This window comes from Chiloscyllium plagiosum, chromosome 6 (assembly GCF_004010195.1).
Source record: "Chiloscyllium plagiosum isolate BGI_BamShark_2017 chromosome 6, ASM401019v2, whole genome shotgun sequence".
In the NCBI taxonomy this organism is placed as follows: Eukaryota; Metazoa; Chordata; class Chondrichthyes; order Orectolobiformes; family Hemiscylliidae; genus Chiloscyllium; species Chiloscyllium plagiosum.
Genome location: NC_057715.1, coordinates 49,305,909 through 49,319,130, shown reverse-complemented (window position 1 = coordinate 49,319,130; position 13,222 = coordinate 49,305,909). Strand labels below are relative to the sequence as shown.

At 40.1% G+C, this 13,222-nt stretch overlaps 1 protein-coding gene across 1 annotated transcript in view; it reads left to right on the top strand.

The window, feature by feature from the left end:
* The window catches only part of LOC122551133 (piwi-like protein 4), a 166,965-nt gene extending 156,098 nt beyond the window's left edge, over positions 1 to 10,867 (top strand). Inside the window, exons 18-19 of the mRNA XM_043692759.1 lie at positions 3,722 to 3,869; positions 10,216 to 10,867. Coding sequence (XP_043548694.1) covers positions 3,722 to 3,869; positions 10,216 to 10,332 — 265 coding nt within the window. The 3' untranslated portion in view covers positions 10,333 to 10,867. The remainder of the gene's footprint in view (positions 1 to 3,721; positions 3,870 to 10,215) is intronic.
* Positions 10,868 to 13,222: the final 2,355 nt, after the last annotated feature.

Below are 13,222 nucleotides of genomic sequence, written 5' to 3'. Positions count from 1 at the left end.
GTTCATCCCTTGTGGTTGGAGGGTTCCTAGGCGGAAGATGAGGGGCTCTTCCTCCAACCGTCGTGTTGCTATGGTCTGGCGATGGAGGAGTCCAAGGACCTGCATGTCCTTGGTGGAGTGGGAGGGGGAGTTGAGCCACGGGGTGGTTGGGTTGATTGGTCCGGGTGTCCCAGAGGTGTTCTCTGAAATGTTCCGCAAGTAGGCGGCCTGTCTCCCCAATATAGAGGAGGCCACATCAGGTGCAGCGGATGCAGTAAATGATGTGTGTGGAGAATACCTCCCTATTTCTCCCTTTTTTTAGCTTTGACAAAGGGTCAGTTAGACTCGAAAAGTCAGCTCTTTTCTTTCCTTACAGATGCTGCCAGACCTGCGGAGATTTTCCAGCATTTTCTCTTTTGGTTGCATTTCTCATGGCTAATCCACCTAGCCAGCACATCCATAAGACATAGGAGCAGAAATTAGGGCATTCAATCAATCAAGTCTGCTCCGCCATTCAATCATAGCTGATAAACCTTTTAACTGCATTCTCCTTGGACACAGTGGTTAGCACTGTTGCCTCACAGCGCCAGAGACCCGGGTTCAATTCCTGCCTCAGGCGACTGTCTGTGTGGAGTTTGCACATTCTCCCCGTGGTCAATCCACCTAAGCGGCACATCTTTGAGCTGTGGGAACACCCAGAGGAAACCTACACAGGCACTGGGAGAATGTGCAAATTCCACAAAGCCTGAGAGTGGAATCAAACCTGGGTCCCTGGCTCTGTGAGGCAGCAGTGCTAACCACTTGTGGGCTACTGTCCAGGTCTGGTTGCCCTGTTAAAGGAAGGATATTATTAAGCTAGAGAGAGTTCAGAAGATATTTATCATGATGTTTAAGGGAGCTGTGGTTTACTAAACAAGTTGAATCATTTGTCAAGAGGAAGAAGGCGGCTTATGTTAAGATGAGATGTGAAGGCTCAGTTAAAACACTTGAGAGTTACAAGTTAGCCAGGAAGGACCTAAACAGAGAGCTAAGAGGAGCCAGGAGAGGACATGAGAAGTCATTAGCAGCTAGGATCAAGGAAAACCCTAAAGCTTTCTATAGGTATGTCAGGAATAAAAGAGTGACTAGAGTAAGATTAGGGCCAATCAAAGAAAGTAGTAGGAAATTGTGTGTGAAGTCAGAGGAGATAGGAGAAGCGCTAAATGAATATTTTAAATCAGTAATCACACTGGAAAAAGACAAAGTTGTTGAGGAGAATACTGAGATACAGACTACTAGACTAGACTAGATGGGATTGAGGTTCAAAAGGAGGAGGTGTTAGCAATTCTGGAAAGTGTGAAAATAGACAAGTCGCCCGGGCTGAATGGGATTTATCAGAGGATTCTCTGGGAAGCCAGAGAGAAGTTTGCAGAGCCTTTGGCTTTGTTCTTTATGTTGTCACTGTCTACAGGAATGGTGCCAGAAGACTGGACGATAGCAAATGTTGTCCCCTTTTTCAAGAAGGGGAGTAGAGACAACCCTGGTAATTATGCACCAGTGACCCTTACTTCATTTGTAGGTAAAGTGTTGGAAAAGGTTATTAGAGATAGGATTTATAATCATTTAGAAAGGAGTAAGTTGATTAGGGATAGTCAACACAGTTTTGTGAAGGGTAGGTCATGCATTACAAACCTTATTGAGTTCTTTGAGAAGGTGACCAAATAGATGGATGAGGGTAAAGCAGTTGATGTGGTGTATATGGATATCAGCAAGGCATTTGATAAGGTTACCCATGGTGGGCTACTGCACAAAATAAGGAGGCATGGGGTTGAGGGTGATTTCACAGTTTGGATTGGAAATTGGCGAGCTGAAAGAAGCCAGAGGGTGGTGATAGATGGGAGATGTTCATCCTGGAGTTCAGTTACTAGTTGTGAATTGCAAGGATCTGTGTGGGGCCACTGCTGTTTGTCATTTTTATAAATGACCTGGATGAGAGCATAGAAAGATGGGTTAGTAAATTTGCGAATGACACTAAGGTCTGTGGAGTTGTGGATAGTGCTGAAGGATGTTGCAGAGGGGTAAAGATAAGCTGCAGAGCTGGGTGGAGAGGTGGCAAATGGAGTTTAATGTGGAGAAGTGTGAGGTGATTCATTTTGGAAGGAACAGCAGGAATACCAGGTACTGGGCTAATGGTAAGGTAAATGAGCAGAGAGAACTTGGTGATCATGTGCATAAATCCCTGAACATTGCCACCCAAATTCATAGGGTTTGATTGGATTAGATTACTTATAGTGTGGAAACAGGCCGTTTGGTCCAACAAGTCCACACCGACCCACCGAAGCCCAACCCACCCAGACCCATTCCCCTACATTTATCCCTTCACCTAACACTATGGGCAATTTACCATGGCCAATTCACCTAACCTGCACATTTTTGGACTGTGGGAGGAAACCGGAGCACCCGGAGGAAACCCACGCAAACACGGGGAGAACGTGCAAACTCCACACACACAGTCGCCCGAGGCGGGAATTGAACCCAGGTCTCTGGCGCTGTGCTGACCACTGTGCCACCGTGTTCTGTGCTGTATTGTTCTATGTTCTGGTTACCACATTATAGAAAAGAGCTTTGGAAAGGGTTCACAGGAGATTTGCTAGGATGTTGCTAGGTATGGAGGAAAGGTCTTATGAGGAAAGGCTGAGGGACTTGAGGCTGTTTTCATTAGCGAGAAGAAAGTTGAGAGGTTATTTAATTGAGACATACAAAGTAATCAGAGGGTTAAATAGGGTGGATAGTGATAGCCTTTTTCCAAGGATGGTAATGTCTCGCATGAGGGGACATAGCTTTAAATTGAGGGGTAATAGTATAGGATAAATGTCAGAGGTAGTTTCTTTACTCAGAGTAGTAAGGATGTGGAATGCCCTGCCTGCAACAGTAGTAGACTCGCCAATTTAAGGGCATTTAAATAGTTATTGGATAAATATATAGATTTAAATGGAATGGTTTAGGTTGCAAGGGCTTCAAATTGGATTCACAGGTTGGCACAACATCAAGGGCTGAAGGGTTTGTAATGTGCTGTAATGTTCTATGTTCTATGATGTTGCCGGGTATGGAAGGCTTGAAGTATAAAGAAAGAATGCGTAGACTGGGAGTTTTTCACTGGAGCATAGGAGGTTAAGAGATGACCTTATAAAGGTTCATAAAATCATAAGGGGTATAAAATATGTTTATGGTAGGTGTCTTTTTCCTAGGATGGGGAGGTTTTGAAGACTAGGGGCAAAATTTGGGGGCACTAGTGTGGATATGGGCACAGTTACAATGTTAAAAGACAGTTGTATAAGTACATGAATAGGCAAGGTTTGGAGGGATATGGGCCACGAGTCGACTAGTTTAGCTTAACATTCGGCTTGGACTGGTTGGACTGAAGGGTTTGTTTCCATGCTGTATGACTCTGTGACTACATTCGATGCTCTTGAACCTTTAAAGTCACATTTTTCAAGAGATTGCAACCTCCAAGAACAAGCTGTGTGATTTGAGTCATGGAATTTGGGTCTTCCACTATAAGGAGTCATAATCCACAGTTCTGGAACATTAGGTGCAACCTTGTCAGAAGGAGATAGACATTTTGCTCCATAAGTGCAAGCTTGAGGTCAATAAAGGACTTGTAATAAATTAAAACATTACCTACAAAGACTCAAATACTGTAGTTCACTCTTCTCTTAAATGTTCTTAAATGTGACCTAAATTTGTTATATCATATTGACAGGTATGACTTCTTCATAATCAGTCAATGTGCGTGCCAAGGCACTGTTTCTCCAACATACTACAATGTTGTATATGACAATAGTAGCATGAAACCAGACCATGTGCAGAGACTAACTTACAAGATGTGCCACCTCTATTACAACTGGCCAGTGAGTAGACTTTGATAAAATGAATAGATTATTAATTTATAACTGTTTTCATTCTTTCTCCAATTCTGCAATTATTTTGTAGTAACTATTACCCTTGATAAAATCTGGCACTCTCAATTTCCAGGAATTGATTTGACAACACATAACTGCTGTTAGGACAATAATATTCTCTCCACTAAAAATAAGTGATCACAATTTTTCTATTTTCAAAAGCAGATGTAATATTTTGTTTCCTTTTTCTTCACTCTTCCTGTTTAATAAAAGTTAACCTTTTCAGCTGTTTGAAGGCTTTCCAACACTTACTGCTTTCACATTGAACTGTGACAAGATATTATGTTACACTGGGTATTATGGAAGTGCTAAGAAATGGTGACCTGTGAAAGCTCAATCCTTTTGGCTACAATTACAATGTTGTCAATCAGACAGATGATGTAAATTAGATATACATACCCAAATGTGAGCTTTTATTTGCAATGAAGACTCACTCGTGCCATATAAGTTCCCTCATAAACTGCTCTTTTCATTTGCTTCCACTCTAAGGACTAAGAAGGGCTATTCGTGGCGGACCATTAATGACCTAGTGGATAGCTGGACTTTAAATCTGGCACTGGTGCTTGAAATCCCAGAATGCCCCACCAGAGGCAACTCCAACTGCTGCCTCTGAGAGCACAGTACCATATAGACATAGTGCATATATAATGAAGTGAGCAGTGAAGAAATATGTGAGATAGCACACTGGAAGAATCTGTTTATGGAACATCCCAAAATTGACAATTCGCTAATTTTTGGTAAAATTTAGCCCATATATTTTACATGTACATGCAAATTGCTATTTTATGTATTGAATTATTTGACCCTCTGAACAGCATTTTGTGACTGTTGACATTAACTCATATCTGTAAGATTAATTATAACTTGAATGAATAATGCAACTCTTAATATAGTTTTGAGATGGTGGGTTTTAGAAAGCCTTAAAACTTGATAAAATATTAGAAGCTAAATTTGAATTTGCCCCATGATATATCAGATTAAATTAAAGCAGCTTCAAAGATCAGAGTTATAAAGTTTGACTGATATCAACCAGTTTGTATAGATTATTACTGCTAACACCTTACTTTTTAGTGTAGAATCAGTTGCTAAGATAATAAGGGGAGCAGTCGGTGAGGTGTGGGTGGACGAAGTATGGGTTGTAAAGCACTCAGCACGCCCAAATTAACTAAGATGTCAAGTTTTGGTCCATTTTAATTTGCTGGGCCTAATGTTCCCATCTGAGAATTCACTTAGAGTCATAGAGTTGCACAGCATGGAAACATACCCTTCAGTCCAACTTGTCTATGCCAACCAGACATCCTAAATTAATCTAGTCCCATTTTACAGCATTTGCCCCATATACCTCTTAAACCCTTCCTATCCATGTACCCATCCAGATGTCTTTTAAATGTTATAATTGTTCCAACCTCCACCACTTCCTTTGGCTGCTCATTCCATTCATGCATCACCATGAAAAAATTGCCCCTCAGGTCCCTTTTAAGTTCCCCCCCCTCATCTCAAACCTGTGCCCTCTAGTTTTGGACTCTGCTATCGTGGAGGAAAAGATCTTGGCTCTTCACCCTTTGTGTCTCTCATGATTTTATATACTTCTAGCCTCAGCCTCCGATGTTCCAGGGAAAATAGCCTCCTCAGCCTATGCAGCCTCTCTATGGATCAAACCCTCCAACCCTGGCACTATTCTTGTAATTTTTTTCTGTACCCTTTCAAGTTTCACAACATCATTCCTATAGCAGGGAGACCAGAATTGAATGCAAAGGTGTCCTAACCAATGCCCTTTCCAGCCCCAGCATGACCTCTCAACTCCTATGCTCAATGCACTGACCAAAAAAGAAAAGCATACCAAACACCACCTTCACTACCCTATCTACCTGCAACTACTTTCAAGGAACCATGAACCTGTAATCCAAGGTCTCTTTGTTCAGTAACACTCCTCAGGACCTTAGTATTAATTGTATAGATCCTGTCATGATTTGCTTTTTCAAAATGCAGCATCTCTCATTTATCTGAATTGAACTCCATCTGCCACTCCTCGGCCCACTGGTCCATCTGATCAAAGTCCTGTTGTGCTCTGAGGTAACCTTCTTCGCTGTCCACTACACTACTAGCTTTTATGTCATTTGCAAACTTACTAACCATACCTCCTGTGTTCACATCCATTTATATAAATAACAAAAAACAGTGGACCCACCACCAATCCTTATGGCACACTGCTAGTCACAGACCTCCAGTCTGGAAAGCAACCCTCCACTACCATCCTCTGTCTCCTATCTTTGAGCCAGTTCTGTATCGAAATGGCTAGTTTTTACTATATTCTATATAATCGAATCTTGCTGAGTAGTTTACCATGAGGAACCTTGTCAAATGCATTACTGAAGTCCATGAACCATGCTTTCATCAATCCACTTCATCACTTATTCAAAAATTAAGTTAGTGAGACATGATTTTCATGCAATATCAGTCCTTGCCTTTCCAAATACATGTAAATTTTGTCTCTCAAGATCTCCTTGAACAATGTGCTGAGCTTTAAGTCATGCAGACACATTTAATAGGCCAACCATGTAAGTCTCAAAACCATCACCATGCATTGGCTTAGTTTCATTTCATTGAAATTCCTCAAAAACATAGACAAAGTGAATTCATTCCACAATCAAAACAGGAAGAGGAATTCTGATGCCATTTGCTGCTGAGCATGGCTGGATATGTTCCCTATGGTCAGGTAAGACAATGAGGAATGGGCTGGAATCTACAATTGGGAAAGAACAGAAGTCATGGAGCAAGAGAGGCTCAAGGCCTCTAAGGCCTGAGAGGCCCAGACAAACATATCCTCCTCTCCTGGCCCACAGGGTGGCCTAATGTGCCTCAGCCTTTTCTGGGTCACTATTCATCATTCACTTGATTTGATCTGAAATGGGAGCTGCCACTACTTCACAGTTAATTTACTGTTTCACAGTACAGTCATGCCTCAATGTCACAGTCAGGACTTAATTTACCTATTCAAAGAAGTTGACCAATATCAGAACCTGGTGGATGGATGGTAGAATAATATTAACTGCCTTCTGCTTGTTTTCTATCGGCATTTTGGAATTAAAAGTAGAGCAATTGTTTCAATTAAACTTAAGTAACAACACAAGCATTTTTATTTTGATGTACTGGGTGCTCTTCTGCGGAATGGGATTTGGCTTTTGTACTTTCCTTTATGATAAGTAGTTGATCTCAGGTATATCACTATAGGAAGATGTAACTTCTGTTTGTTTTAAAGTATATTATAAAGTGTTTTATATATAGTTTGCCCTGCTTTTCTTAATGAAAATATAGAATTAAGTCAAATAAAAAACTGTTGAAGCACTTCAGCCAAACACCTTGTTATTATATTTCACACTATATCATTCTATAGATTGTTTTCCTTACCACCTAAAATTAATTATGGCTACAAATTTCTAGAAAGAAGCCAAGATTGGAACAACAGAACTCCTCTTTGTTCAACAATGCTGCATATATTTCTATGCATAAGTTAAATTAAGCCTTCTCAGGTTAATAATGCAAATCCTCTTGGAGGCCTGATAATGAAGCAAATGTGATTTCACATTGGTAGCAATTGTAGTTTTGTCTATAGATTCTCCCACTGCTGAAATTAGCTTACTTTAAGGCATGCTGTTTATAAAAGTGTTGGTTATTGTTCATTCCCTTTTAAATTCAAAGTCGTGCAACTCTGAAACAAGTTAACTCTCCAAAGGCGTGCATATGTCCTTTCTGTGATTTGTCAAAGATAAGTGACTGAGGTGTCAGTGCAGGAGCATTTTGAGGCCAGCAACCATAATTTAATTAGCTTTAAAATACTAATGGAAAAAGATAGACCAGATCTAAAAGTTGAAGTTCTAAATTGGAGGAAGGCCAATTTTAACGGTATTAGGCAAGAACTTTCAAAAGTTGATTTGGGGGTGGGGGGGGGGGGGGCAGTGGAGGTAGAGGATGATGTTCACAGGAAAATTGGAAGCATTCAAAAATTAGATAAGGAGAGTATGAAAGGCGAGGCTAGCATGTGTAGGGAATGCTGGATGACTAGAGAGATTGAGGTTTTGGTTAAGAATAAGAAGGAAACATATGTCAGGTATAGACAGCAGAGATCAAGTGAATCTTTAGAGTATAAAGGGAGTAGGTGTATACTGAAGAGGGAAATCAGGATTGGAAAAAAGGTGACACTGGGAAGCTTTGGCAAATAGGGTTAAGGAGAATCCAAAGGGATTTTATAAATACATTAAGGACAAAAGGGAGAGATTAGAACCCTTCAAAGATCAGCAAGTCAACCTATGTGTGGGACCGCAGGAGATGGGAGAAGATACTAAAAGAGTATTTGGTATTAGTGTTTACTGTGGAGAAGGACATGGAAGATATTGAATGTGCGGAAATAAATGATGACATCTTGAAAAATGTCCACATTGCAAAGGAGGTGGCGCTGAATGTCTTAACATGCATAAAGGTGGATAAATCCCCAGGTGATCAGGTGTACCCTACAACTCTGTAGGAAGCTGGGGAAGTGATCTATGGGCCCCTTGCTGAGATATTTCTATAATCCACAGTCACAGGTGAGTTGCTGGAAGACTGGGAGTTGGCTAATATAGTGCCACTATTTAAGAAAGTTGGTAAGGAAAAGTCAGAGATCTATAAACCAGTGAGCCTGACATCAGGACTGGGCTCGTTGTTGGAAGGAAACCGGAGCGACAGGATTTATATGTACTTGGATAGGCAAGGACTGATTAGGGATAGTCAACATGGCTTTGTGCATGGGAAATCATGTCTCTCTAACTTGATTGAGTTTTTTGAAAAAGTAACAAAGAGTATTGAGGGCAGTGACCAATACGGACTTCAATAAGGCGTTCGACAAGGTTCCCCATGATAGACTGGTGAGCAAGGTTAGATCACATGGAATACAGGGAGAACTAGCATTTGGATACAGAACTGGCTCAAAGGTAGAAGACAGGGTGGTGGTGGAGGGTTGCTTTTCAGACTGGAGGCCTGTGACCAGTGGTGTGCCACAAGGATTGGTGCTGGGTCCATTACTTTTTGTCATTTATATAATTGATTTGGATGTGCACGTATGAGGTATCGTTAGTAAGTTTGCAGATGACACCAAAATTAGAGGTGTAGTGGACAGCGAAGAAGGTTACTTCATAGTATAACGGGATCTTGATCAGATGGGCCAATGGGCTGGGAGTGGCAGATGGAGTTTAATTTAGATAAATGAGGTGCTGCATTTTGGAAAGGCAAATCAGGGCAGGATTTATACGCTTAATGGTAAGATCCTGGGGCATGTTGCTGAACAAATAGACCTTGGTTTGCAGGTTCATTGTTTTTTAAAAGTGAAGTCACAGGTAGGCAGTGAAGAAGGCATTTGGTATGCTTTCCTTTATTGAACAGAACATTGAGTATAGGAGTTGGGAGATTGTGTTATGGCTGGTCAGGATATTGGTTAAGCCATTTTGGAATATTGCATGCAATTCTGGTCTCCCTGCTATAGGAAGTTTGTTGTGAAACTTGAAAAAGTTCATAAAAGATTTACAAGGATTTTGCCAGGGTTGTAGGGTTTGAGCTATAGGGAGAGGCTGAATTGGCTGGAGGTGTTTTCCCTGGAGAGATGGAAGCTGAGGGGTGACCTTACAGTGGTTTATAAAATCATGAGGCACATAGATAGGGTAAATAGACAAGCTCTTTGCCCTGGGTTGTGGTAGAGGTCATAGGTTTAGGATGAGAGGGGAAAGTTTAAAAGGTACCTAAGGAGATAACTGTTTCACATAAAGGGTGGTGTGTGTATGGAATGGCCTGCCAGAGGTTGGTACAATTAAACATTTAAAAGGTATCTTGATGGGTATACGAATAGTAAAGGTTTAGAGGGATATGGGCCAAATGCTTGTAAATGGTACTAGATTAATTTGGTATATCTGGTCAGCATGGATGAATTAGACGGAAGGGTCTTTTCCATTCTGTACATCTCCATGACTCTGACTCCATAACCCACTTCTTATTAATTTTATTCTCATCTTTGAATCAACATCAATGAACTTTGTTTGATGTAAAATAATGTTATACATCTGGCAGTTCATTGAATTATTTGGTAATTTCCTCACCATTATGTACAGCATTCATTTTATTTGTAATCTTTCTGACTTACCTGAATACAGCATTAACAATCATCTCTACCCACTCGCTGAAGAAAGTTTGTGTATTTTGAACAGCTTTAACTGTGTTTGTCCCTTTACATCTTTCTTATTTAAAATACACATATTTGGTTCTTTTACAGGGTGTAATTCGCTTGCCAGCTCCATGCCAATATGCCTTCAAACTTACAACTCTAGTGGCTCAGAATGTTCATAGAGAACCTGACTTAGAGTTGGCTGATCGTCTTTTCTTCCTGTGAAAGTAAATAATCCAGGAAATAGTCAGTCGAATTCTTCAATATTTTATTTTCTGAAAAACCAAATATGATTGTCTTAAAATCCAGGAAAGCTATTATTTTCTGTACGTTTTGTAAGTTTATTTTAAGGAGGTCTGTTCTGTTCCTTTGGATTTCATTTGCTTTTAAATTATTATCTGATCATATATTTGTTTGAATAAGGATATACAAGTATGTTACAGAACCTCAAACCTTACTTTAAAATATGGTACAATATATGTAGATGTTTGTAGTAGAAAATATGATCAATGTTTATAACATTTTGCAACATTTACAAAAAAAATTGTACTTCATTCAAGTCAAACATTCTGTATTTGCACAATTTTTTGAAGAAAAGAACAATTTTGCATAAATGGGAATGTATTCATTTTTTGAATAGTTCAATGAAAATTATGGTCACGTTTCATTTTCTTGATTTTACTTTAATCAGCAAACTACTTGTTTATTTTACTAAAGATATGGGATTCTTAGCCAATGGGTAAACACAGTTAGTAGAGAATTAAAGGGCTACATTCATTATTCCTTTATTTATTTTACAAAATGTAAGGATAACTTTTGAAGTATTATTGAAAATGCTTTAATTTTGAACAAAATTTATTTTAATCTGATGTTGTCCAATAAAAACCATAATAAATGCATACACCATATTTAAATTGGTGTCACTGTTACATGATGTTCAAAAGATAATAAACATACTTCTCATTAAAGTATTTATTCAGTAGTTATGTATGTTTTATTGTCGGAGACATTTTTATTGCAGTTTGGAGTTGCAGTTGCAGTTATTATGTCATTACGCCATACCAGATTGGTTCTCCTTACAGTCAAAATTTGGATTAAATTAGATTAGATTACTTACAGTATGGAAACAGGCCCTTCGGCCCAACAAGTCCACACCGATCCTCCAAAGAGCAATCCACCCAGACCCATTCCCCTCAACCTAACACTAGTTAATTGGAGACCCTCCCTATTGGGCAATTTAGAATGGCCAATTCACCTAACCTGCACATCTTTGGACTGTGGGAGGAAACTGGAGCACCTGGAGGAAACCCACGCAGACACAGGGAGAATGTGCAAACTCCACTCAGACAGTTGCCCGAGGCGGGAATTGAACCCGGGTCTCTGGCGCTGTGAGGCAGCACTGCTAGCCACCGTACCACCATCTGTTACATACAAATGCCTTTGGGCAAAATTTTTCTCAGTTAATTCTTATACCCAGGCTTAACGAAAAGATTAATCGCAGTGGTCTTCAACAGTAGGGCTCTGTTCTTGCGCCTCTGCTCTTTGTAGTTTTTATAAATGACTTGGATGAGGGGGTTGAGGGGTAGGTTAGTAAATTTGCAGATGACACAAAGGTTGGAAGTGTCATCGATAGTATAGAGGGCTGCTGCAGGCTGCAGCGTGACATAGACAGGATGCAGAGCTGGGCTGAGAAATGGCAGATGGAGTTCAACCTGGATAAATGTAAAGTGATGCATTTTGGAAGGTCGAACTCGAATGCTGAATATAGGATTAAAGATAGGATTCTTGGCAAAGTGGAGGAACAGAGGGATCTGGGTGTGCAAGTACATAGATCCCTCAAAGGTGCCGCTCAAGTGGATAGGGTTGTTAAGAAAGCATATGGTGTTTTGGCTTTCATTAACAAGGGGATAAAGTTGAAGAGCCACGAGGTTTTGCTGCCGCTCTACAAGTCCCTGTTGAGACCACACTTGGAATATTGTGTCCAGTTCTGGTCGCCCTACTATAGGAAAGATACAGAGGCTTTGGAGAGGGTGCAAAGAAGGTTTACCAGGATGCTGCCTGGACCGGAGGGCTTGCCGTATGAAGAAAGGTTGAATAAGCTTGGACTTTTCTCTCTGGAGAGAAGGAGGAAGAGAGGAGACCTGATCGAGGTGTACAAAATAATCTGAGGAATGGATAGAGTCAATAGCCAGAGACTTTTCCCCAGGGCAGGATTGACTGATACGCGAAGTCATAGTTTGAAGATATTAGGAGGAAGGTATAAAGGAGACATCAGAGGTAGGTTCTTTACACAGAGAGTTGTGAATGCATGGAATGTGTTGCCAGTTGAGGTGGTGGAAGTGAAGTCATTGGGGACATTTAAGCGACTGCTGGACATGCACATGGATAGCAGTGAGCTGAGAGGTCCATATTTTACATTAGGATTAAGTCTCAGCAGAACATCGTGGGCCTAAGGGCCTGTTCTGTGCTGTACTTTTCTATGTTCTATGTAAGTTCATTCTGGCAGTTACCAATCTGCATATTATGGATTTCATTTAGGCATACAATCAAGAGATCATTTTGAACATTACAGCATAGAATATAACTAGGCATTTGCATTTTCTTATGAAGAAAAATAATTTAATACATTGTAAGATTGACACAATGTATAAATATTTTAGTTGATATCTTTTTCAAACCAAGTAGACAAAGCATATTTTCTAACAGTTTACAATACAGTAAATTTACTGAAAGGGTTAAACCGGATCCTACTTTATTTCAAAAATCATGCCCAATCTGAATTTTCTATCCTTTAGAAGGATAGAATAATATAGTATACAATAGATAATGTTTGTGAATATCTAGGCATTTATATTCTTATATTTTGCAACAATTATAGAGACATAGATAAGAGGAGGAAGAAGAGTGCTTATGTTAGGATGTGATGTGAAGGCTCAGTGATTGAGAGTTACAAGGTAGCCAGGAAAGACCTAAAAAGAGAAGTAAGATCAGCAAGGAGGGGACATGAGAAGTTGTTGGAAGGGATAAAAGAATGGCTAGAGTAAGATTAGGGCCAATCAAGGACAGTTGTGGGAAGTTGTGCATGGAGTCAGAAGAGATAGGGGAAGTGCTAAAT